Source organism: Oryctolagus cuniculus, chromosome 1, assembly GCF_051225735.1.
Source record: "Oryctolagus cuniculus isolate XC-2025 breed Fujian yellow rabbit chromosome 1, ASM5122573v1, whole genome shotgun sequence".
NCBI classification, from domain to species: Eukaryota; Metazoa; Chordata; class Mammalia; order Lagomorpha; family Leporidae; genus Oryctolagus; species Oryctolagus cuniculus.
In genome coordinates, this window is record NC_142867.1 from 236,438,482 (window position 1) to 236,459,006 (window position 20,525).

Consider the following 20,525-nt stretch of genomic DNA (forward strand, 5'->3'; position numbering starts at 1 on the left):
ACGGCTGCTGCCCGCAGCTCCGGGCGGCCACGGGACAAGAGGTGCGGAGGGGCTGGGGCTGCGGCAGGCCTGGGCCCGGGGAGCAGAGATGCAGCACACCCACTGGCGGCCGGGGTCATGGCAGCCTGAATGGCTGCACAGGGCTGCTGGATCAGCGAGCCAAGGTCGCAAGTCTTAGCACCGTGGCCTTGAACCCCGAGGCCGGCAGCTCTGGGGGGGAGGGCCCCCAGCCTCCCAGCAGGCCCCAGCCCTGGAAAGGCCTCGGGGGTGAGCTCAGGGCTGAGCTTCCGGGCTGGGTTTCACGTCGCCGCAGGCCTGGTGGACGCCCTCAGCGTACAGCGGGGGCTTTGTGTGTGCGGGACGGGGGGCGCCTTGTGGCCGCAGAGTCTCGGCCCGCAGGGGCACCGCGCCTCTGAGAAGGGAGACGCGGGCTCCGGGGGCTGCTCCTGTCTGGGGCCTCCGTGTGCTGCCTCGGCTCCCAGAGAGAAGCTGCGTGTGTGCCTGCACGCGTGCGTGTTCCAGCAGGCGTGTTGCACGCTCAGGGACACAGGAGGGCCTGGCGTGTGTCCACGTGCCGCCTTTGAAGACTGCCAAGGGCAGGCCCAGCCCTGGGTGCTCCCAGACCCCTCCCGTCACCCACTGGTCGTGGTGGAGGGGCGTGTTCTGTTGGTGTCGGCTGCTGAGTGAAGGGAGGGAGCCCCCTCTGTCACAGTCGGGGGCCCTGGGCGAACTCCCCGCCCCTGCCCCCGCCCCGGCCTCCGGTTCCATCTGGTCTCTGCAGGCGGCGAGCCTGTAACTGTTGGCACGGGGGAGTCCCCTGCCCGGGCCCGGCAGCAGGCAGGGCCCCCCAGTGTGGCCCAGCCAGAGGCAGGGCCCCCCCCCGGCTCTGCTGCCTTCCGCTGAGTCCTCTGGGGTCTGCTGGGGGAAGAGGTAGGGGTGCAGACATCAAGGGGCCCTGTCCCGCCCCCAGGAGGCAGCCGGGGAGCAGCCCGTGGCCCCCACGCAGCTGTGGCGCCAGCCCCGGGGAGGCATATGGAGCGGATCCTGCACTGTGTTCCCCCCAGGGTCCTGCAAAGCCCCCTGCTCCTTGGCGGCCTTGCGGGGGGCCCCTCTGCTCTGGCGGGGGCTCCCTCATCACCCCCGTACAGGGAGGAAGTGATAGGTGAGCTGGACGGGGACTCAGGTCTGGGCTGGATTCAGCTTCTGCAGAACTCTGAGCAGCCATGCCTCAGTTTCCCCTTCCTCACGGCAGCGGGAGTGGGGGTGGGAGACCCCTGCCCTCTGTGCCCGCAGGGCCAAGGGCCAGGCTTGCCGGGGTGAGCGCCCCCCAGGGGCCTTGGTCCGCAGCAGGGTGTTCTCGGGCTCGCAGTGGGTGGGGGCTGAGGGGCGGCTGGGTGAGTGGGTGGGTGCTGGATGTGTGGGTGGGCGTGGGAGGTCTGGTATGTGGATAGCTGGGTGGTGGGTGAACTGGTGGATGGGTGGGTGGGTGGGTGGGCTGGTGTTGATGGCTGGGCGGTGGGTGATGGGTGGGTGGGTGGGCTGGTGTTGATGGCTGGGCGGTGGGTGGTGGGTGATGGGTGGGGGTGGGGGCCCCGCCCAGCTCTCAGGGGCAGGAACTCTGGGGGGAAGTCTGGCCTGGAGCCCGGGCGGGGCGGGGCGGGCCCCTCTGCCCTCTGCCCTCTGCCCCCTGCCCCGGGCGCTGTGGGTGCCGAGTGCCTGGCCTGAGCGCCTGTCCTTCTCCAGGGGGACATCCAGCAGCTGCTGCTCGTCTCGGACCACAGGGCCGCCTACGACCACTGTGAGCACTACAGCCCCGACTGCGACACGGCCGTCCCCGACACCCCCCAATCCCAGGACCCCAACCCGGACGAATACGTGAGTCGGGCAGACCCCGGGACGGTGGGGCTGCAGAAGCCACCGAGCTCGCCCGCTCCTGTGAGCCCTGTGTGTGCGCCCGTGACCTTTGCCGCACTTTATCGAGGCCACCCCCGTCACCGGGGTGCCCTCCTGACCTCTGCCTGTGACCTTGGCGGGTGTGCGGGCAGCTGCTGCCGGGGTGGCCTTGGCCTCGTCCCGAGAGAGTCTGGTGGCGGCCGATGCCCTTGTCCCTCTCACCGTGGCCCGTGGCCTGTGGCCCATGGCCTGTGCTGGTCACCGTGGGCCCTCCTCACGCACCTGCCCCCTGCCCCCGCCTCCCCCTCATTGAACTTGACTCTCGTTTCAAAGCCCGTTCTCACCTCCTCGGCCACCCCAGAGGGGAAGGAGGGGCGCCATTCCTGGAGCTGTCTGGTCCCGTGGCCCAGGCCACATGTGCCTCCGGGGACAGAGCTGGGGGCAGCTCCCCGCCGAGTCCCCCAGCCAGGCGCTCCCTGTACCTGAGGCAGACACGGCTCTGTCCCTCCCAGAGGCCCCCAGGCTTGGGGTTTGGGGCTGAAGGGCAGGGCAGGCTGGCGATGGCCACGGGGCCAGGCGGGGGCCACGGCCTGGCTGACCACACGGCCACTGTGTTCTGAAGGGGCCCGTGTCACACTCGGGTCCAGCTTCCTCTGATTGCTGTGCCCCCTGGGCTCCTGGGGCTGACTCGGGTTCCCAGGGCGGGGGCTGGAGGGTGAGGGCTCCCACGCTGGCCCCGGGCAGCTCCATGCCCGGGGCTGGGCCAGGCAGTGATCCCGGAGGGTGTCAGTGGCTTTGCGGTGGTGGTGGTTGGTTGGGGGGGGGTCTCTCGGTGTCTCCCCTCACTCACGAGATCTGCATTTGCTCTCAGTACCCGGATGGAGAGGGTGAGGGTGAGACCTATTACTACGAGTACCCCTACTACGAGGACCCTGATGACCTCGGCAAGGACCCCACCCCCACCAAGAAGCCCGTGGAAGCTGCGAGAGAAACCACAGAGATACCTGAGGTTTGGGCTGGCCGCGGGGACCTGGCGGGCGGGGGTGGCACTCAGGGCCACCGGGAGGAGGAGGGGATGGGGGTGCGGCCACTCTGTCGCCAGCCACGGATTCGTGGGAGGCGCCCCTGCCTCCGCGGCCCACACCCTCACCGCGCCGCTCTCCCCAGGAGCTGACCCTGCCGCCCACCACGGAAGCCCCCTTGGCGCCCGAAGCCAGCGAGGGGGCCGGGAGGGAAGAGGCCCCCGGTGTCGGGGACTACGACTACGTGCCCATAGAGGACGACTACACGCCTGCCCCGTACGATGACCTTGGCTACGGAGAGGGCCTGGAGAGCCCTGAGCAGCTGCCCGACCGGGGAGCCGAGGCCGAAGTCCCCACCAGCACCACCGTCACCTCCAACTCCTCCAATGTACTTCTCCATCCTTACTTCCTGGGGCCGGGGGGGGGGGGGCGGGGCGGGCGTGGGGGCAGGCCCCTGGGGGCCTCCTGTCTCGGTCACTCACCATGGGAGTCCTGGGGAGGCTCCTGCGGTCAGGGGTTCACCCGCAGGTGGGCTGGGACGGCCCTGCCCTTTAGGCCAGGGGTCCCCAGGCGGAAGCAGACCGGCCCAAGGCCTCTGCGTGACCCCGGGACGCCAGCCGGCCTCCCTGGAGCTCGGGTACCTGCTGACGACGGGCAGTGCCTGCTGTCGGTTTCCAGTCGGGGAAGATGGCAGCTCGGGCCCGCGCTCGCAAGTGGCCATTGTGCAGTGCCGGGTTCCTGGCCCCCAGAGAGGACCCCGGGCTCCAGTGGGTGCAGACCCCTGGTCCCGAGACCACAGCCCCAGCCGGTGTGCCACGTGTGGGTGGGCCGTGCCCAGGCCTGGCCCCGCCTCGCTTGGCCTGCCTGGGCTGAGTCTCCCACAGCAGGGGGGGGGCAAGGAGCCCCCGGGGGCTGCAGGCTCCAGGGTGCTGGGAGGCCCCAGCACTGCCGTCCTAGCCGGGGCGCTCTCTGCGGGTTTCCTGGTGCCGGCAGAGCGGAGCACAGGGACAGTGCCAGCCTGGTGACCCTGCTGCCCTCCCCGCCCTGTGCAGCCCGCCCCGTCTGGGGGGGAAGGGAGGGATGACCCGGACGGGGAGTTCACTGAGGAGACCATCAGGAACCTGGACGAGAGCTACTACGACCCCTACTACGACCCCGACTCCACCGTGTCCCCGTCGGAGATCGGGCCCGGCATGCCGGCCAACCAGGACACCATCTACGAGGGGGTGAGTGGGTCGGGGGCGGCGGCCCTCCCCGGAGCTCAGCTCGGTGGAGTGCCCCACGCGTGTCCCTGGCTTTGCTTTATCGTTGCTATCATGGCCTGCATCTTCGTGCAGAAGGCTGAGGTGGGCGTAGCCCAAGAGACGCCACTCTTGGCACTGCGGCGGGCTTGGCTGGCTGCTCACTGTGGCTGCACCTCCAGGCCCCTCCCCACCCTGTGTGACCCCCGCTGTTCTCTCAAACCCACAGCCCCGGGTGCCGCTCGCTTCTCTCTGGGTTGTCTGGAGCGTTGGCTTCTGGGAGTCTCGGGTGCTGTGTTTTCTAAGCCCACGTGGCCTCCGCTGTCCCACACCCGGGATCTGCAGGGGGCTGGTGGGAGCAGAGGCGCACGCCGTGCCGGTGCCCTGGCCTCACCGCGTCTCCTGGCCATGGTGACTTTGTCTTTCTGTTCTCTCTCCGTCCTCGGCACCTGCCCGGCGTCACCGCAGATTGGAGGCCCTCGGGGCGAGAAAGGGCAGAAGGGGGAGCCGGCCATCATCGAACCAGTAAGGAAGCTCGCGTGCTCGCGGGGGCCAGGGCTCTGCGGGGCGTGACCGCCTCTGTGGGCTGGGCCACTGCACCCGCGGACGGGCCCGCCTGTGGGGCACATTGCAGACCCCGGCCCGGGCGGTGGGAGCCACATCGGCCAGAGCTCTGTGTGCTGGTGGAGCAGGGTCGGCGTCCCTCGTGCCCCGGGTCAGAGGAGCCGGATGGGGGCGGGGCGCAGTGGGACAGCCTGGCCTCCTGCACCGCTCTGCAGCCCTCGTGAGGCTGAGGACGGGGCCCACACTGGGGCCGGTCAGGCGGTGGGCTCGGGGTGAGTGGACCGAGAGCTAGCGGTGGTGGCACATTGGTGTGTGCAGCTGGCGTGCACAAACCCTGGGTGCCGCCCCCTGCCCCGGGCTGGGATGTCCTCGTCCCCCCCACCCCCGTGTCTGCCCCGGGGGTCTCAGAGCTGCCAGGTCAGGGCCTGACCCCTGCCATGGGCCAGACGCTCGCCAGCAGTCGGGCTGGACACGTCTCTGCCGCTGCGTGCAGTGGGCACTGTGGTGTGGGCAGGAAGAGGCCGGGCCGCCAGGGCAGGGAGGGGCGGCGGCCGAGGCCCTCGCCCGGCACGTGGCTGAGTGTTGGTGCTGGCGACAGCAGCCACGAGGCCCCGGGCCACGCCATTGCTTCTGCTGCCAGGAGTTGTTTCCCTGGGGGCTGAGCCGGGGACACAGCCTGGGGGGCTCCCTGGGGCCCTGCTGGCCTCTGGCAGACCTGGGAAGACCTCCTGGGCGCCACCAATGGTGCTTGGCCAGTCCTTAGCTCTCAGAGACACCGTGGGCCGCCTGTGGCCAGGGCAGGCAGGACGAGGGGTGGGACTCCTGGACCAGGGGTTCAGCAGGGCTCAGGCAGGAGAGGGCGCCTCTGTGCCTGGCCCCCGGCCTGTGCCCGGCATGGGACCTATCCGTCCTCACTGGGGTGGGACTGGGTTCACACATCCTCATCCCGGCCTGAGCCGTCTGCAGGCCCGGAGTTGGAGGCCAGGGACCAGGATGCACGGGGTCAGCAGGTGCAGAGGTAGGAAGGGCCCGGTGCACACCAGGGTCCCCGGTCTCAAGGCCAAGGCCAGGGTGACCTGCGGGGAAGCAGCTGGCAGACGACGCCCAGGCGGAGGCTGTGGGTGGGCCTTGCGGCGGCCTGGCCATGGGCCCTGTAAAAGGAGCGGTGCCCCACGCGTCTGTCGCCTGGTGGGCACCCAGCTCTGCCTCTCTGGCTTCTCCCCTGCGCGGGCTCACACGTGGTAGGAGGGGGGGTCCGCTGGGGGCTGTTTGCAGCTAAGCTCTTTTTTTTTAACTTGTTTATTTGAGAGAGAGAGAGAGGTCTTCCATCTGCTGGGCCACTCTGCAAGTGGCCGCCATGGCTGGGGCTGGGCCGGGCTGTAGCCAGGAGCCAGGAGCTTCATCTGGGTCTCCCACATGAGTGCAGGGGCCCAGGCACTTGTGCCATTGTCCACTGCTTTCTGTATCTGGAGTGGAGCAGCTGGGGCTCGGACCTGCACCCTGTGGGATGCCCGTGCTGCAGGCAGAGGCTTGACCTACTACGCCGGCCCTGGCTGGTGTATTCTCTTGGTAGTGCCTGGTATTTACCTGCGGCTCAGGTAGCCTTGGCTGACGCCCATCTGTGCCCACGGCCAGCATCTGGTGTCCCCGTCCTGTGTGCCACGACCTAAGACCCACTCGAGTGGCAAATGACCGTGGTACAAACCGTGCGATGCGGCGTTCTGAGCTTTTCCCACGTCCGCACTGTTGCTGGCGCTGGGGTGCAGAACGGGCCTGGCTCCCTTCAGAAAGGGCGGCAGGGCTGGCGGGGGCAGGGGAGCTCGCCCAGGAGAGCCAGGCGCCTCCCCCGGGCTGCTCCCAGCCCGTCCCGGCTGCCCTCCTCGCCTGCCCAGGAGACCCGGTGCCCATGGCTGCAGCCCCCTGAGCCCAGCCGTGTGCGTGCGTGCACGTGTGCATGTGTTGTGTCAGTCCGTGTGTGCGTGCCTGCGTGTGTGTGCGGTGTGTGTCCGAATGTCTGCATGTGCATGTGTTTGCGTGTGTGTGACACATGCGCACGTGTGTGGCCTGGCCCTCAGTGGCCGCTGGCTTCTCCCTTTATCCCGGGGGCTGCTGGCCGGGTGCCGAGCGTTCTCTGGAGCGCATCTGTGTAAACACGGCGGCTCTGAGCCTGGCGGGCAGACGGAGCGTGATCCGGCCAGGTGCTCCGTGCTGGCCCGGTGCCACGTGCCCTGGGCGGGCAGGCCCAGGACTCCGCTCCAGAGGCGCGGCCCCTCTCCCCGAGAATGACATGAAGGGCATCTGTCCCGCCCCTCCCCCCGGCCAAGCCCAGCTGCCGAGGCCCCGCAGGACGGATGTGGACCGGGTCCCCGACGCCGTCCGCCCCTGCCGCCGTCAGTCTGAGGGGCCCCAGGCGTGGCGGGGGACCCAGGGGTGCTGGGGGTGCCTGGAGAAGCCAGCATGGGGAGGGGGCCGGCAGTAGGGCCCAGCGGGGAGCTCCACCCAGCGGGGAGCTGGGGCCCTTCTACCGCTCCTGGGGCTCAGGCGGCACGGCGGGGGCAGGAGGTGTGGTGGGGGCAGGAGGTGCGGCGCTGCGGACGGGGCGGCCCAGGCCCAGTGTGGGGGTGAGGTGAGGGCGGAAGGTTTCCCGCAGGGGGACAGGGCTGGGGGCCGCAGGCCGGGCCTGGCAGCTCTCTCTGTGGGAGGGGGGAGAAGCCCACAGGGCATCAGCCTGCGGGGCTCCTCCCTAGTCCTCCTGGGCCCCTCCCCGCCCCCGGCTCCCGGGCCATCCCTGTCTGTGTCCTCAGTGATTCCTGTCTGTGGTGCAGGGCCCCTGGGGGCCGTGGCCTCGAGAGCCAGAGGGTGGGGGTCACACCCTCCAGCCCACTGCTTGTGCGCCTGCGCGGATGGAGCTGGCCTCTGGACCAGCAGCCTACACTCTAGGGCCTGGGCCTGGGCGTGGCCTGGCGTGGCCTGGCCTGGCTGGGTGTGGCCTGGTGTGGCCAGGCGTGGCCTCAGGTGCCTTCTCTCTCCACAGGGCATGCTCATCGAGGGCCCACCTGGCCCGGAAGGCCCCGCCGTGAGTGTCCGCTTTATTTGCCCATGACTTGGGGGAGGGGCTGGTGTCCCCCTCAGGTCCCTGGCCGAAGCGGGGTCCCCTGGGGCCCGCCCCGCCCTGGCTCTGTGCCCACCCGCACTTGGCAGAGCTGGGATGAGGCCCGAGGCTGGCGTCTGAGCTCCGTCTCGATTTTGTGCTTGGTTCCAGGGCCTTCCAGGACCCCCAGGAACAACGGGTCCCACTGGCCAAGTGGGTGACCCTGGAGAGCGGGTGAGTGCTTGGGAGGCCACGGGGGGGCGTCTGTGAGCCTGGCTGTCCCCGTGTCCCCCTGTGGGCTGTGCCTGTGTCTCCCCATGGGCTGTGCCTGTGTCCCCACTGTGGGCTGTCCCCGTGTCCCTCTGTGGGCTGTCCCCGTGTCCCCCTGTGGGCTGTGCCTGTGTCTCCCTGTGGGCTGTGCCTGTGTCCCCCCATGGGCTATCCCTGTGTCCCCCTGTGGGCTGTGCCCATGTCCCCCGTGGGCTGTGCCCATGTCCCCCGTGGGCTGTCCCCGTGTCTCCCTGTGGGCTGTGCCTGTGTCCCCCCATGGGCTATCCCCGTGTCCCCCTGTGGGCTGTGCCCATGTCCCCTGTGGGCTGTGCCCATGTCCCCTGTGGGCTGTCCCCATGTCCCCCTGTGGGCTGTCCCCGTGTCTCCCTGTGGGCAGTCCCCATGTCCCCCTGTGGGCTGTCCCCATGTCCCCCTGTGGGCTGTCCCCATGTCTCCCTGTGGGCTGTCCCCGTGTCCCCCGTGGGCTGTCCCCGTGTCTCCCGTGGGCTGTGCCCATGTCCCCCTGTGGGCTGTGCCCGTGTCCCCCGTGGGCTGTCCCTGTGTCCCCTGTGGGCTGTGCCCATGTCCCCCTGTGGGCTGTCCCCATGTCTCCCTGTGGGCTGTGCCCGTGTCCCCCGTGGGCTGTGCCCGTGTCCCCCGTGGGCTGTCCCTGTGTCCCCTGTGGGCTGTGCCCGTGTCCCCCGTGGGCTGTCCCTGTGTCCCCTGTGGGCTGTGCCCATGTCCCCTGTGGGCTGTGCCCATGTCCCCCTGTGGGCTGTGCCCATGTCTCCCGTGGGCTGTGCCCATGTCCCCTGTGGGCTGTGCCCATGTCCCCCCGTGGGCTGTCCCCATGTCTCCCTGTGGGCTGTCCCCATGTCTCCCTGTGGGCTGTGCCCGTGTCCCCCGTGGGCTGTCCCTGTGTCCCCCTGTGGGCTGTCCCCGTGTCCCCCTGTGGGCTGTCCCCATGTCCCCCTGTGGGCTGTCCCCATGTCTCCCTGTGGGCTGTCCCCGTGTCCCCCGTGGGCTGTCCCCATGTCTCCCTGTGGGCTGTCCCTGTGTCCCCCTGTGGGCTGTCCCCGTGTCCCCCGTGGGCTGTCCCCAGGCCCTCCCTGCCCACACCTCGCATGTGGGGGGTGACAGTGTTTGTCAGTTTTGTTCTTCAGATTGCCCCTCCCCCAGGCTCCCTCACACCAACTCCCACGCAGATACTTGTGGGGGCCCCAGGTGCCTGCCCAGGCTGGGGCAGGTGACATCTCTCAGAGAGAGGCCCAGCAGGACCCTCGAGGCCAGCAGCGGTCAGCTCCCGGCCACAGGGGGTCAGCTCCCAGCTGCAGGGTGGTCGGCTCCTGGCCACGGGGGTTCAGCTTCTGGCTGTATGGGGGGTTGGCTCCCAGCCGCAGGGGTTGGCCCCTGGCCACAGGCGGGATCGGGTCCCAGCCGCAGGGTGGTCGGCTCCTGGCCACAAGGGGTCGGCTCCCAGCCGCAGGGGTCGGCCCCTGGCCACAGGCGGGATCGGGTCCCAGCCGCAGGGTCGGCTCCCAGACACAGGAAGTCAGCTCCCGGCCGCGACCCCCTGGGCCGTCCTTGGTAGGAGCAGTGTGGTCAGGCAGATGGGGAGAGCTCTGGTGCTTCCGAGCCTGGCGCGTGAGCCGCGTGGGGCAGGGCACGGTGTTCCTGCCTCCCTGTCCTCCGTACTAGACAGGAAGCTCCAGGCTCTGGGGTCAGCCGCCTGCCTGGCAGACATCCAGGCTGGGCAGCAGCGGCTGGCCTGCGGGGGACCACTGACCCCTGGTGGCCGCCTGGTGGTACTGCAGCTCTTCCTGTTCTGGCCTGAGAGGGGCTTTGCAGCGAGTGGGGAGGGGCGTGCTGGGGCAGAGCTGGGGGTGAGGTGGGTCCCAGTGCACTCAGAAGAGCTGGGTGTCCCCGAGGCTCTTAGGGGCTCCCTGAGCTACCGGCCATGAGCTCACCGGGGCTGCTGGGTGAGGCCCACGTGTGCTGGCCCCCGTGGAAGCACTGGGCATCACACCGTCCCTCCTGGACACTTCCTGGCCAGCACGGGAGCCCGTTTCCATGGGGAGCCCCGCCCACAGCTGGGCGCTGACCCCTCCCCCACTGTCACTCCACACCCGGGCTCGTGGAGGTTGCCGAGGCTGCCACTGCCCCCACCCCGCCCTGTAGCGTGGCAGCCGCCGGGCAGCACCCTGGGTGCCCTCACTCGGCCCCGGCTGGATTTGTGACGGTGGGGGGTGGGGGTGGGCCTGCTGTGGTGGCCACACCTGGACAGAGAGGCTGAGTCCGGCCCAGGAGGGGCGGGCCAGTGCGGGGACTCCTGTTTTGCTGGCCCGGGGGCGCCCCCTGCAGGGCGCCTGGACATGGGCTCATGGGGCTGCAGGAAGCTGCCCCTTCTCTCGTGGGCCCCCCAGGCCCCAGGTCTTCCTGGGAGCCCTGTCCCCGGCGGCCGCCCGGTTGTGGGTGCTGGCTGAGGGGCGTGGCCTCGGGCACCACGCCCCTGAGGCTCCGGAGACACCGAGCGGACACACGGCGGCTTCCTGGCTGCCCTAAGTGGTCCCCGCTCCCCGTCCTGGAGGCCGTGGGTCTGCAGTCGGGGGCTCAGCTGGCTCCTGGGGGTGGAGGGGGGGCTTCCTGCCTTCTGCTGCAGCTCCCGGTGGCCACGGCCGCCCCTGGCTCTCTGTCCCTCCCCACCCCTCCCTCGTCTCCTGTGCCATCGGAGGAGTTCGGGCCCCGTGGCGTTCCCAGGGTGACTCCATCTGCAAGGGTGCCCGTCCCAAACCAGAGACAGCTTAGGTTCGGGCAGGTGCGGAGCCACGTTCGTCACCTCCAGCCCCCGGGGCCGGCCCGCCTTGGTCCCCTGGGAAAGGACCCATCTCACTTGTGTTGCCTTCACGCTGTCCCCACGCCTGGGCCGGTGTCAGGGACCCCCGGCTGGTCACAGGTCTGTTTGCGAGGCCCGACCTGTGCTGTGTGCGAGGGGACGTTCTGTCCCGTCTTCCAGCCCGGGCGCCGTGGCCCTGCGCCTCTGGCTCCTGTGTGCTGTTGGGTGCGGGGGCCTGGCAGGCTCACGTCCCCCGCCCTGCCCCCCTCTGGGTGCTCCCAGGCCCAGCAGGCTCCCTCTGTCTCCCTCCTCCCCTCCCACTCTAAGCTCTCAGCTGTGCCCCTCCCTCTCTGGGCCGGGCTTTCTGGAACATTCTCTGTGTCTGTCTTCCCACCGCCCTCCCGCTCGGGCCCTGGGTGAACTCTGACCCCATGCTCTTTGTCCACAGGGTCCCCCGGGGCGCCCGGGCCTCCCCGGGGCTGACGGCCTGCCTGGCCCACCGGGCACCATGCTCATGCTGCCCGTGAGTACCCGTGACGCGGGGCTGGGCAGCGGGCGGGGCTCGTGGCAGCGTGGGAGGCTGCCCCGGGGTCGTCTCTCCTCCTTGGGAGCCATGGAGCTTTATCCAGAATGCAATGGGACTTTGCTCCACACGGGCCTTGGCATTTAACCCTCAGTGGCGTGGCCCAGTGCAGGCCAGGCCACGTGTCCCGTGTGCAAGACCTGGAGGAGGAGCCCCTGTGGCCCCGGTTCTCAGACGGGGAGCCCGGGACTCGGACGGTGCCTGGGGCCGGTGGGTTCCTGGGTGTTGGTGCCCTGGCCGCAGGCACTGGGGGGTGTGGTGGATCACAGGGAGGCCATGAGGGGAAGGGCTTAAGACCCCTGAGACCCCTGCTTGACCCCCGAGAGCCGGCTGGGAGGGTCTGCAGGGGGCGCGTGTGCCGGCAGCTGGGTGAGCGGGCCGGTGGGGCCTGCGTGGTGGAGCCCTCGGCTCCCGGCCGTTCCCTGGCTCAGGGCTCGGGCCCCACTGCAGCCTGAGAGGCCCCGCCTGGAGCCTGGGCCCTCGCTGCAGGCCCCCTCCCCCGCGGCCATCTTCATCCCGCCCTTGGCTTTTCTTTGCCGCCAGGGGCCCACGGTGGGGTGTGGGTGGGGTGGGGGGAGGTCTCAGGTGCTGTGGGTGCCAGAGAGCGCGTCCAGGGGGCGAGGGCAGCTGTGTGCCCCGGGCCGCGCCAGCCCCCTGGGGACCCCCCGTCACCCGCACCCGTGACCCCCTCCTCCCCCCGCAGTTCCGCTTCGGAGGCGGCGGTGACGCGGGCTCCAAGGGCCCCATGGTCTCAGCCCAGGAGTCGCAGGCGCAGGCCATCCTGCAGCAGGCCAGGGTGAGTGCGCGGGGACAAGGGGGGCCCGCCTTGGAGCCCCGGGTGCCCCCATGCGGAGTGCAGAGCCGCAGGAGCGTCCCGGCCGCCGTGTCCGTGTCCCCGGGGCCGCACAGGCTCGGGCGTCTCGGGCAGCCGCTCGCTCCGGGCTTCCTCGTCCGGAGAGAGGGAGGGGGCGGAGGAGGGCCGCCCCGGAGGAGCTGGCCACCGCACGGCTGCCCCGCCGTTTCTCAGCGTGTCCCCTCTTCCTTTGCAGTTGGCGTTGAGGGGACCGGCTGGCCCGATGGGCCTCACCGGGAGGCCCGGCCCCATGGTGAGTGGCTGACTGCGTGGGAGTGGACGCCGGGTGGGGGCAGAGGGTGGCCCCCTACCGAGTGACCCCGCCGGTTCCCGCCTCCCGGGAGCTGTGCTGCTCTGTGTGGTGTGGGCGCTGGAGCCCTGCGCTCCGAGAGGAACCCCCTCCCACCAGGTCACCTGCAGTCTCCCCCCCCCCCCGCCCCCCAGCCTCTGCCGGCCCCAGCTCTGGTCCCAGGGACCACTAACCCAGAGCTCTCTCCACAGGGTCCTCCTGGGAGTGGGGGTTTGAAGGGTGAGCCAGGAGACATGGGGCCTCAGGTACGTGGGGTCTCAGGTGGGGGGGCTCTCAGGTATGGGGGGGTCTCAGACACATGGAGGGTCTCAGGTGTGGGGGGGTCTCAGATGGGGGGACTCTCAGGTATGTGGGGGCCTCAGGTGTGGGGGGTCTCAGGTATGTGTGTGGGGTCTCAGGTGTGGGGGGGTCTCAGGTATGTGTGGGGGGTCTCAGGTGTGGGGGGGTCTCAGGTATGTGTGGGGGTCTCAGGTGTGTGGGGGTCTCAGGTGCATGTGGGGGGGTCTCAGGTGCATGTGGGGGGGTCTCAGGCACGGGGGGTCCTGTCCGTGCATGTGGGAGGCCGGCTCCCGATGGGGGTGGGGGTGACCGTGTACCGGAAGCAGAGGAGGGAGCGTGACTCCTGCTGCAGGGCCCAGCCAGTTGTCCAGCCCTGTGCTGCCCACGCACTGGCCTCCAGGACAGCGAACCTGGGCCTCGTGCACGTGTGTGGGCCCGGAAAGCAGCTGACCGCTCACGGAGCCCCACCCCCCTGACCCTGCCTGTCCTCTGCTCCCCGGCAGGGTCCCCGTGGTGTGCAGGGGCCGCCTGGCCCGACGGGAAAGCCTGGGAGACGGGTGAGTGTGGGGCTCGGGGACAGCTCCGCGGCGGGCGGGGCCCGAGCCTGAGGGCTGGGGCAGGCAGCTGCCCCGCTCCGCTCCGGGGGTGCGCTGTGTCCTGGGGTGGGAGGCGGGGCACAGTGCACCTGGCCCCGCCCCAGTCCTGCCCTAAGCTGGGCTTGGCGCTCCCTGAGCGTTTGGGTGGCAGGTGGCGGGGACCACATCGCAGGGCTGTGTGTCTCCGAGGCTGCCCGGCGTAGGGGGTGGCCGGACCCCGGCAGCGCTGACCTGGGCCCCGGCAGGCCTTGCCGCAGCCCTGGGCGTCCCTCGAGCCGCCGCGTCACGTGTGGGGCGTGGCTGCCTGGGTGGACTGTGTTTCCCCAGCACCACGGCCATGAGTGAGGCGTTTGTGTCATGGTGACCGCCGCCGCCCCCACTGGCCCATCTAGCCAGGGCTCATGTCAGAGCGAGCGAGCGCGTGCTGTGTGCGTGGGCACGCGCTGGCTCCCCCGCGTGTGGGGTGAAGGGGCTGGCAGCTCTGCCCGTGGAATACACACGCAAGCGAGGTGGTGGGATGACTTTATCTTGGTGCAAAGCCTCAGAAACCCGGCGCAGCTCTCCCGGAACCTGTGTCTTCCATGAACTTTTTGAAGACCCCGCTTTCGCGTGGACGTCAACTTTTTTTTTTTTTTTAACCATAACAACCCTCTTGGTACCGTTTTCCGTGGACTCCCCTGAGTCCCCTCATACGAGGCAAACGTGAGTATGGCCCTGGGACCACGGCTGCTCCGCCCCAGGAGCCCCCGGCCAGGCGGCCGCGTGCAGCTGCAGGTCCGGACGGCGGGCCCGGCAAGGTCGGCGCCGCCTGGGCCACTCGGTGTGCAGCCTCCTGACCACGGGGCCACGGCGCGGTGGCCGAGTCACGGTTCCACAGGAGCCCTCGGGGAGCTGCCTGCTCCTTCTGAGTCCGCCTCTCTGTTCCAGGGCCGAGCCGGCAGTGACGGCGCCCGAGGAATGCCAGGGCAGACCGGCCCCAAGGTAGGCGGCCGCGCCCCGCCCCCTGGTGTGGGGTGGACGCGGGACACGTGCGGCCCTGAAGGTTGTCGGCCCTACCAAGTCCATAGGACAGAGTCTGCTTGTCTGTTCTCGACTGTGAGGGCTCCCAGGGCTCCGGGGCGTGGACCGATGTTGCAGTGGGCGGGTGCAGGAGCTCCCTGTGTGGGTGCAAGGCCTGCCCCCAGGGGTGCACCTGCTGGTGCCCGTGGATGCCCCGTGTCCTCTCGCTGCCACGTTCATGGGTCGGTCCTCTGCCCCTGATGTCGGCACAGGCCGCCTCCCTGTCCCGGGCTCACCCCTGTGTCTTAGCTCCTGGAACACTTTGTCCAAGGCCACAGGAGGGCCGGAGGACACACTGACCTCCCCCAAGGGGCCCACGTTGGGGACAGCGTCTGGTACCTGGAAGGGGAGTGGAGGCTGGGTCACTGGCCCGGCCTGGTGTCCCTGCACCCGTCACCGCGCTGGCCACAGATGAGCCGGGACTCCCGGCTGGCCCCGGTGGCCTGGGCTGCCAGAGGCGGGGCAGCCACGTTGTCTCTCACTGCAGACCTCAGGCGTCTCCCTCGGCTCCCCCTGAGACAGGGCGGGCACGGTCCCCGGGCTGCAGGAGCGCAGGGGAGGGGCTGGCCAGGGAGCCAGGACGCCCGAGGGCCCGCGCCCGGCCATCTGCGCACGAGCACTGGGCACCAAGTGGGGGCTCCAGACGGTCTCCGGACGGCCTGCTCGGCGGTGCTGGCTCCCAGGGGTGCTGACGCTGTCCCACTTGTCTTCACGGGCGGGTGGGCCCCCGGCGCTGGGGGGCGGGCACGAGAGGACGGACAGGGCCCCTGCCCTTGGGGGGCCTCCTTCTGGCCACAAAAGTGGACAACTGAGGGGGAGGGGGCCTGGGCCCCCGGGGCTCGTGGGCGCTGCGGGGGGCGGTCATCGTGGGTGTGTCTGACGCAGCTCTCTGCCCGCCCCGCAGGGCGACCGCGGTTTTGACGGCCTGGCCGGGCTGCCGGGGGAGAAGGGGCACAGGGTGAGTATCTCCTCTGCCGGGGTCCGTGTTTCTCGGGGGCCCCTCCCAAAGTCTCGGAGCCCCTCCCTGGGGTCCGCCCCACAGTCGCCAAGCTCTCCCCCCCTGTGGGCGCACGTGTGGGGCAGCAGGTGCGCCCCTGCCTCCCACTGAGACTGCCGGCCGAGCGCGCCCCAGACCCACTCATGTCCGGGGGTGTCTGTGTGTGCCTGGGCCTGCTGGGTGCTCAAGCCGTCCACCCTCCCACCGTGGGCTGCCCAGGGCGGGCTCTCCACGGCCACTCTTAAGCCAGACACTTGGCAGACTCCCCAGGCCTGCGATGAGGAGTGCTGAGGTCTCGGCGTTGTCAGCGTCGGAGTTGAAGGGGCACCAAGTGGGGGGCTTGGGATGTCTCTGGGCGGCCTGCTGGGGGGTGCTGACTCTTAGGGGTGCTGACGCTGTCCCCCTGGCCTTGTAGGGTGATCCAGGTCCTTCTGGCCCACCGGGACCCCCAGGAGACGACGGAGAGAGGGTATGTGTCCGCGAGTCCTTGGCTGCACCTGCTGCATGTGGAGGGCGGGGGCTTCCGGGCACGTGCGATGGTCGCCGTGGGCAGGCGGCCAGGGGCCTTGAAGTATTCCATTGTGGGCACCAAGGGGCGGGATCGGGTACCAGACGCGCCCCAGATTGCACAGCACGGTGGATGAGGCCATGAGTTCGTGTCTCTGCTGCCCTCTGGAGGAACACGGCACTGGGTGCAGGCCCAGGGCCCGAGGGAGGGACGGCTTTGGGCCAAGCGACTGTGGCCGAGGGGGCCGCGGGCTGGAGGCAGGTGCACAGCCTGGGCCTGACGCCCCGCGGTCCCCGCGTCTGTCGCGCACAGCCCTGGTTCCAGGGGTTGCAGGGACTGGGGGCTTAGCCTCTGGAGGCCGGGCGTCTCGGGGGGGGCGGAGCGAGGGGCAGGCTCCCAGGCTGATGCTGTCAGGGCGCCTTCCGCTGCCTCGGCCTCCAGGGGGCCTCTGGGGTGAGCAAACGGAGAGGTCCTTCCAGATGCGTGTGCGTGCACGGTGTGTGTGTACATGGTGTGTGTGTCTGTGTGTGCGTGTCTGTGTGTGCACGTGTATGGTATGTGTGCATGTCTGCGTGTACACGGGGTGTGTGTGTGTGTGCATGTCTGTGTGCACAGTGTGTGTGTACGTGTCTGTGTGCGTGTCTGTGCATGTGTGTGTGTGCATGCGCGTGTCTGTGTGCACGTGCACGGTGTGTGTGCGTGTCTGTGTCTGCATGTCTGTGTGTGCACAGTGTGCATGTGTGCGTGTACGGTGTGTGTGTGTGTACATGGTGTGTGCGTGTCTGTGTGTATGTCTATGTGCGTGCACGGTGTGTGTGTGTGCGTGCACGGTGTGTGTGTGTACGTGCAGGGTGTGTGTGTGTGTGCGTGCAGGGTGTGTGCGTGTCTCTGTGTGTGTACATGGTGTGTGCATGCAGGGATGCTTGCACGTGAGGGGAGTGCAGGGGACGTGGGGCGACCCCGAGAACGGCCGCGATGCAGCCCTGGGGAGACGGGGGGCCGTGCGGCTGCAGCGACCTCAGCCTAGGCGATCCGTGCCCCCCGGTGCCCACCCTGCACCCTGCACCTGTCACCCCAGGAGAGCCACTGGGGGTGAAGCCGTCTCCTGCCCAGCTCCCTCCCTGGGCTCAGCCCTCGGGGTGCACCCGGACACTGTGCACGGCCTCAGCCCTCGGGGTGCACCCGGACACTGTGCACGGCCTCAGCCCTCGGGGTGCACCCGGGCACTGTGCACGGCCTCAGCCCTCGGGGTGCACCTGTGCGTGGCTCTCGGCTCCCCTCCAGCACCGTGTGCGTGGCTCCTGGCAGTGAGCACCTGCGGGGTGCGGTCAGCTTCCGCCCCAGCTCCAAGGTGCGCCGTGTGGTGGAAGGGGAAGCGGCCGGAGCCCCCCAACCCCTGCCTCTCTTCTCTTCCACAGGGGGACGACGGAGAAGTCGGGCCGAGGGGGCTGCCTGGGGAACCGGTAGGTCCCCTGGCCAGGGCGACTCTGGGCCCCGCCTGTGGTCGGGCTGAGCTCCCCGGGAGCAGGGATGGGGAAGACTTGGGCCCCCCAGGGGGCAGTGTGGGGGCGTCCAGGAGCAGCCTGGAGGCCTCTAGGGGGCAGCATGGTGGTGTCTAGGGGGCAGTGTGGGGGCGTCCAGGAGCAGCCTGGAGGCCTCCAGGGGGCAGCATGGTGGTGTCTAGGGGGCAGTGTGGGGGCGTCCAGGAGCAGCCTGGAGGCCTCCAGGGGGCAGCACGGTGGCCCCCAGGGGGCAGCATGGGGGTGTCCAGGGGCAGCCTGGAGGCCTCCAGGGTACAGCATGGTGGGCGTGTGTCTGCTCTGAGCAATTAAAGGCACCAGTCAACTTGAAAGCCCCCCGTTTCCCGGAGGGCACCCCCAGACCCAGCACCCCGCCTGATCCCAGTGCTGAGGTGGGGAGGAGGGGCGGGAAGGGGCCGGGTGACAGGTGCGTCCCCGGGCGGGCGGCGGCCCAGCTGGCTGTGAACCTTCCTGTTTGTTCTCGCAGGGGCCACGTGGTCTGCTCGGGCCCAAGGGGCCGCCGGGCCCCCCCGGACCTCCCGTAAGTCCTGTCCCCCTCCGCATGTCTGCCCCCCAGCCCCCGACACCCTGCCGCCCACTGCGGGCGTGAGCCAGCCGGCGGGTTCCGAGTGGGGGCCCAGGTGCCCGGCTCACGGCCCCCCGCGACTGGCCAGCCCCGGGATGCTGTGCCCCGCCCCGCCCCGCCCCGCCCGCAGGAAGTTCCAGTGGCCTCTGTGACCTCCAGGAGGAGGCAGAAGCTCTGGTTCTCGTGGGCTTCCAGCCCAGTGGGCAGCCTCCCCGGGGCCGGGTCTGGGCTGGGGCTCGGGGCAGCCGGGGCCTGACAGCCGGACCGCCCTTTGTGGGGCTGCTGGGGCAGATCCTCGGGAGGGATTGGAATGGCGTCTTGTTCTTCCCTGTCCTCTGATGCCCTGTGCTGGCACCAGAGCTCCTGGGGGTCGACCCGCTGGGCACTGCCCCCCCCCGCACACAGTGGGCGCCCCTCCCCCCGCACACAGTGGGCGCCTCTCCCCCCGCACACAGTGGGTGTTGCCCCCCCCCGCACACAGTGGGCGCCCCTCCCCCGCACACAGTGGATGCCCCACACAGTGGATGCCCCTCTCCCTGTAGACAGTGGGCACCCCTCCCCCTGCACACAGTGGGCGCCCCTTCCCCCTCACACAGTGGGCGCCCCTCCCCCGCACACAGTGGGCGCCCCTCCCCCTGCACACAGTGGGTGCCCCTCCCCTGCACACAGTGGGCGCCCCTCCCCCGCACACAGTGGGCGCCCCTCCCCCGCACACAGTGGGCGCCCCTCCCCTGCACACAGTGGGCGCCCCTCCCCCGCACACAGTGGGCGCCCCTCCCCCTGCACACAGTGGGTGCCCCTCCCCTGCACACAGTGGGCGCCCCTCCCCCGCACACAGTGGGCGCCCCTCCCCCGCACACAGTGGGCGCCCCTCCCCTGCACACAGTGGGCGCCCCTCCCCCGCACACAGTGGGCGCCCCTCCCCCGCACACAGTGGGCGCCCCTCCCCACACACACAGTGGGTGTTGGCCCCCCCCGCACACAGTGGGTGCCCCTCCCCCTGTACACAGTGGGAGCCCCTCCCCCGCACACAGTGGGCGCCCCCCACCCCGCACTCACTGGGTGTTTTTTCCCTCTGTGACTCTCTTGCAGGGTGTGACGGGTATGGACGGCCAGCCAGGCCCGAAAGGAAATGTGGTGAGTCTGGGGTCCCGGGTGGGCCGCCACGGTGCCACCTCCCGTGGCAGAGCCCCTTGGGCTGAGAGCCTGGGGTGGGCGCTGTCCCTCCCTGCTGTGCGCGGGGCTGGCGCCGGCCGTGCGGCCTGCGAGAGGAGCCTGGGCTCCCCGTGGGTTCCGGGGGCGCTGGGAGCCTCCAGCAGGACGGGAGGCCTCGGTCCTTTCTGGCCCCTGGATGGACTTGGGGTGCGCTCGCGGGGGCGAGGCAGCGCTGCTGCGCCGGCAGCTCAGGGGCCCCGGGAGCCCCCCTCTGCTCTCTGAGCTGCCCCCCCCACTACTCCCCTGCAGAGGCTGAAAGGCTGAGGCGGGGGAGGGGAGGACAAGGAGCCTGGGAGGGGGCAGCGCCCAGAGCCCCCGCAAGTGCCTTTGCCTTTGTCCCTGTAGGGTCCTCAAGGAGAGCCCGGCCCCCCAGGACAGCAGGGTAATCCCGGAGCCCAGGTAAGTGGCCTGCAGCGGGGGTGGGGTCTCTCGTCGCTGCCCCACCGGCTGCCTGCAAGGGGCCAGCGCCCAGGCCGGGCAGCGGGGACACAGGGGGTGACGTCTCCCACCTGCTCTTCCCCTCCCAGGGTCTCCCAGGCCCCCAGGGTGCAATCGGTCCTCCAGGAGAGAAGGTAGGTGGGGTGGGCTGTGTGGGGTGGGGGTGCAGGGGCTGGGGGCGGGGCCTGGGCCAGGCTGGGGCTGGGAGGCAGGGCCTGGCAGGCTGGGGCTGGGAGGCGGGGCCTGGGGGTGGGAGGTGGGGCTGGAGGCAGGGCCTGGGCCAGGTGGGGGCTGGAGGCGGGGCCTGGCAGGCTGGGGCTGGGAGGCGGGGGCTGGGAGGTGGGGCCTGGGGGTGGGAGGTGGGGCTGGAGGCAGGGCCTGGGCCAGGCTGGGGCTGGGAGGCCGGGCCCAGGCCAAGCGGGTGCTGTAGGCGGGGCCTGGCAGGCTGGGGCTGGGAGGCGGGGCCCAGGCCAGGCTGGGGCTGAAGGCGGGGCCTGGCAGGCAGGGGCTGGGAGGCGGGGCCTGGGGGTGGGAGGTGGGGCTGGAGGCGGGGCCTGGGCCAGGCTGGGGCTGGGAGGTGGGGCCTGGGGGTGGGAGGTGGGGCTGGAGGCGGGGCCTGGGCCAGGCTGGGGCTGGGAGGTGGGGCCTGGGGGTGGGAGGTGGGGCT

At 70.5% G+C, this 20,525-nt stretch overlaps 1 protein-coding gene across 2 annotated transcripts in view; it reads left to right on the forward strand.

Moving 5' to 3' along the window:
• Positions 1–20,525, forward strand: part of COL5A1 (collagen type V alpha 1 chain) — a 102,733-nt gene that overhangs the window by 36,321 nt on the left and 45,887 nt on the right. For both annotated transcript variants that reach the window (XM_070066680.2, XM_070066679.2), the window contains exons 5-24: positions 1,744–1,875; positions 2,765–2,902; positions 3,061–3,303; positions 3,968–4,141; positions 4,625–4,681; positions 7,755–7,796; positions 7,983–8,045; positions 11,363–11,437; positions 12,201–12,293; positions 12,547–12,603; positions 12,852–12,905; positions 13,443–13,496; positions 14,463–14,516; positions 15,499–15,552; positions 16,007–16,060; positions 17,518–17,562; positions 18,107–18,160; positions 19,298–19,342; positions 19,766–19,819; positions 19,948–19,992. In XM_070066680.2, the coding sequence (XP_069922781.1) occupies positions 1,744–1,875; positions 2,765–2,902; positions 3,061–3,303; positions 3,968–4,141; positions 4,625–4,681; positions 7,755–7,796; positions 7,983–8,045; positions 11,363–11,437; positions 12,201–12,293; positions 12,547–12,603; positions 12,852–12,905; positions 13,443–13,496; positions 14,463–14,516; positions 15,499–15,552; positions 16,007–16,060; positions 17,518–17,562; positions 18,107–18,160; positions 19,298–19,342; positions 19,766–19,819; positions 19,948–19,992 (1,587 nt within the window). The remainder of the gene's footprint in view (positions 1–1,743; positions 1,876–2,764; positions 2,903–3,060; positions 3,304–3,967; positions 4,142–4,624; positions 4,682–7,754; positions 7,797–7,982; positions 8,046–11,362; positions 11,438–12,200; positions 12,294–12,546; positions 12,604–12,851; positions 12,906–13,442; positions 13,497–14,462; positions 14,517–15,498; positions 15,553–16,006; positions 16,061–17,517; positions 17,563–18,106; positions 18,161–19,297; positions 19,343–19,765; positions 19,820–19,947; positions 19,993–20,525) is intronic.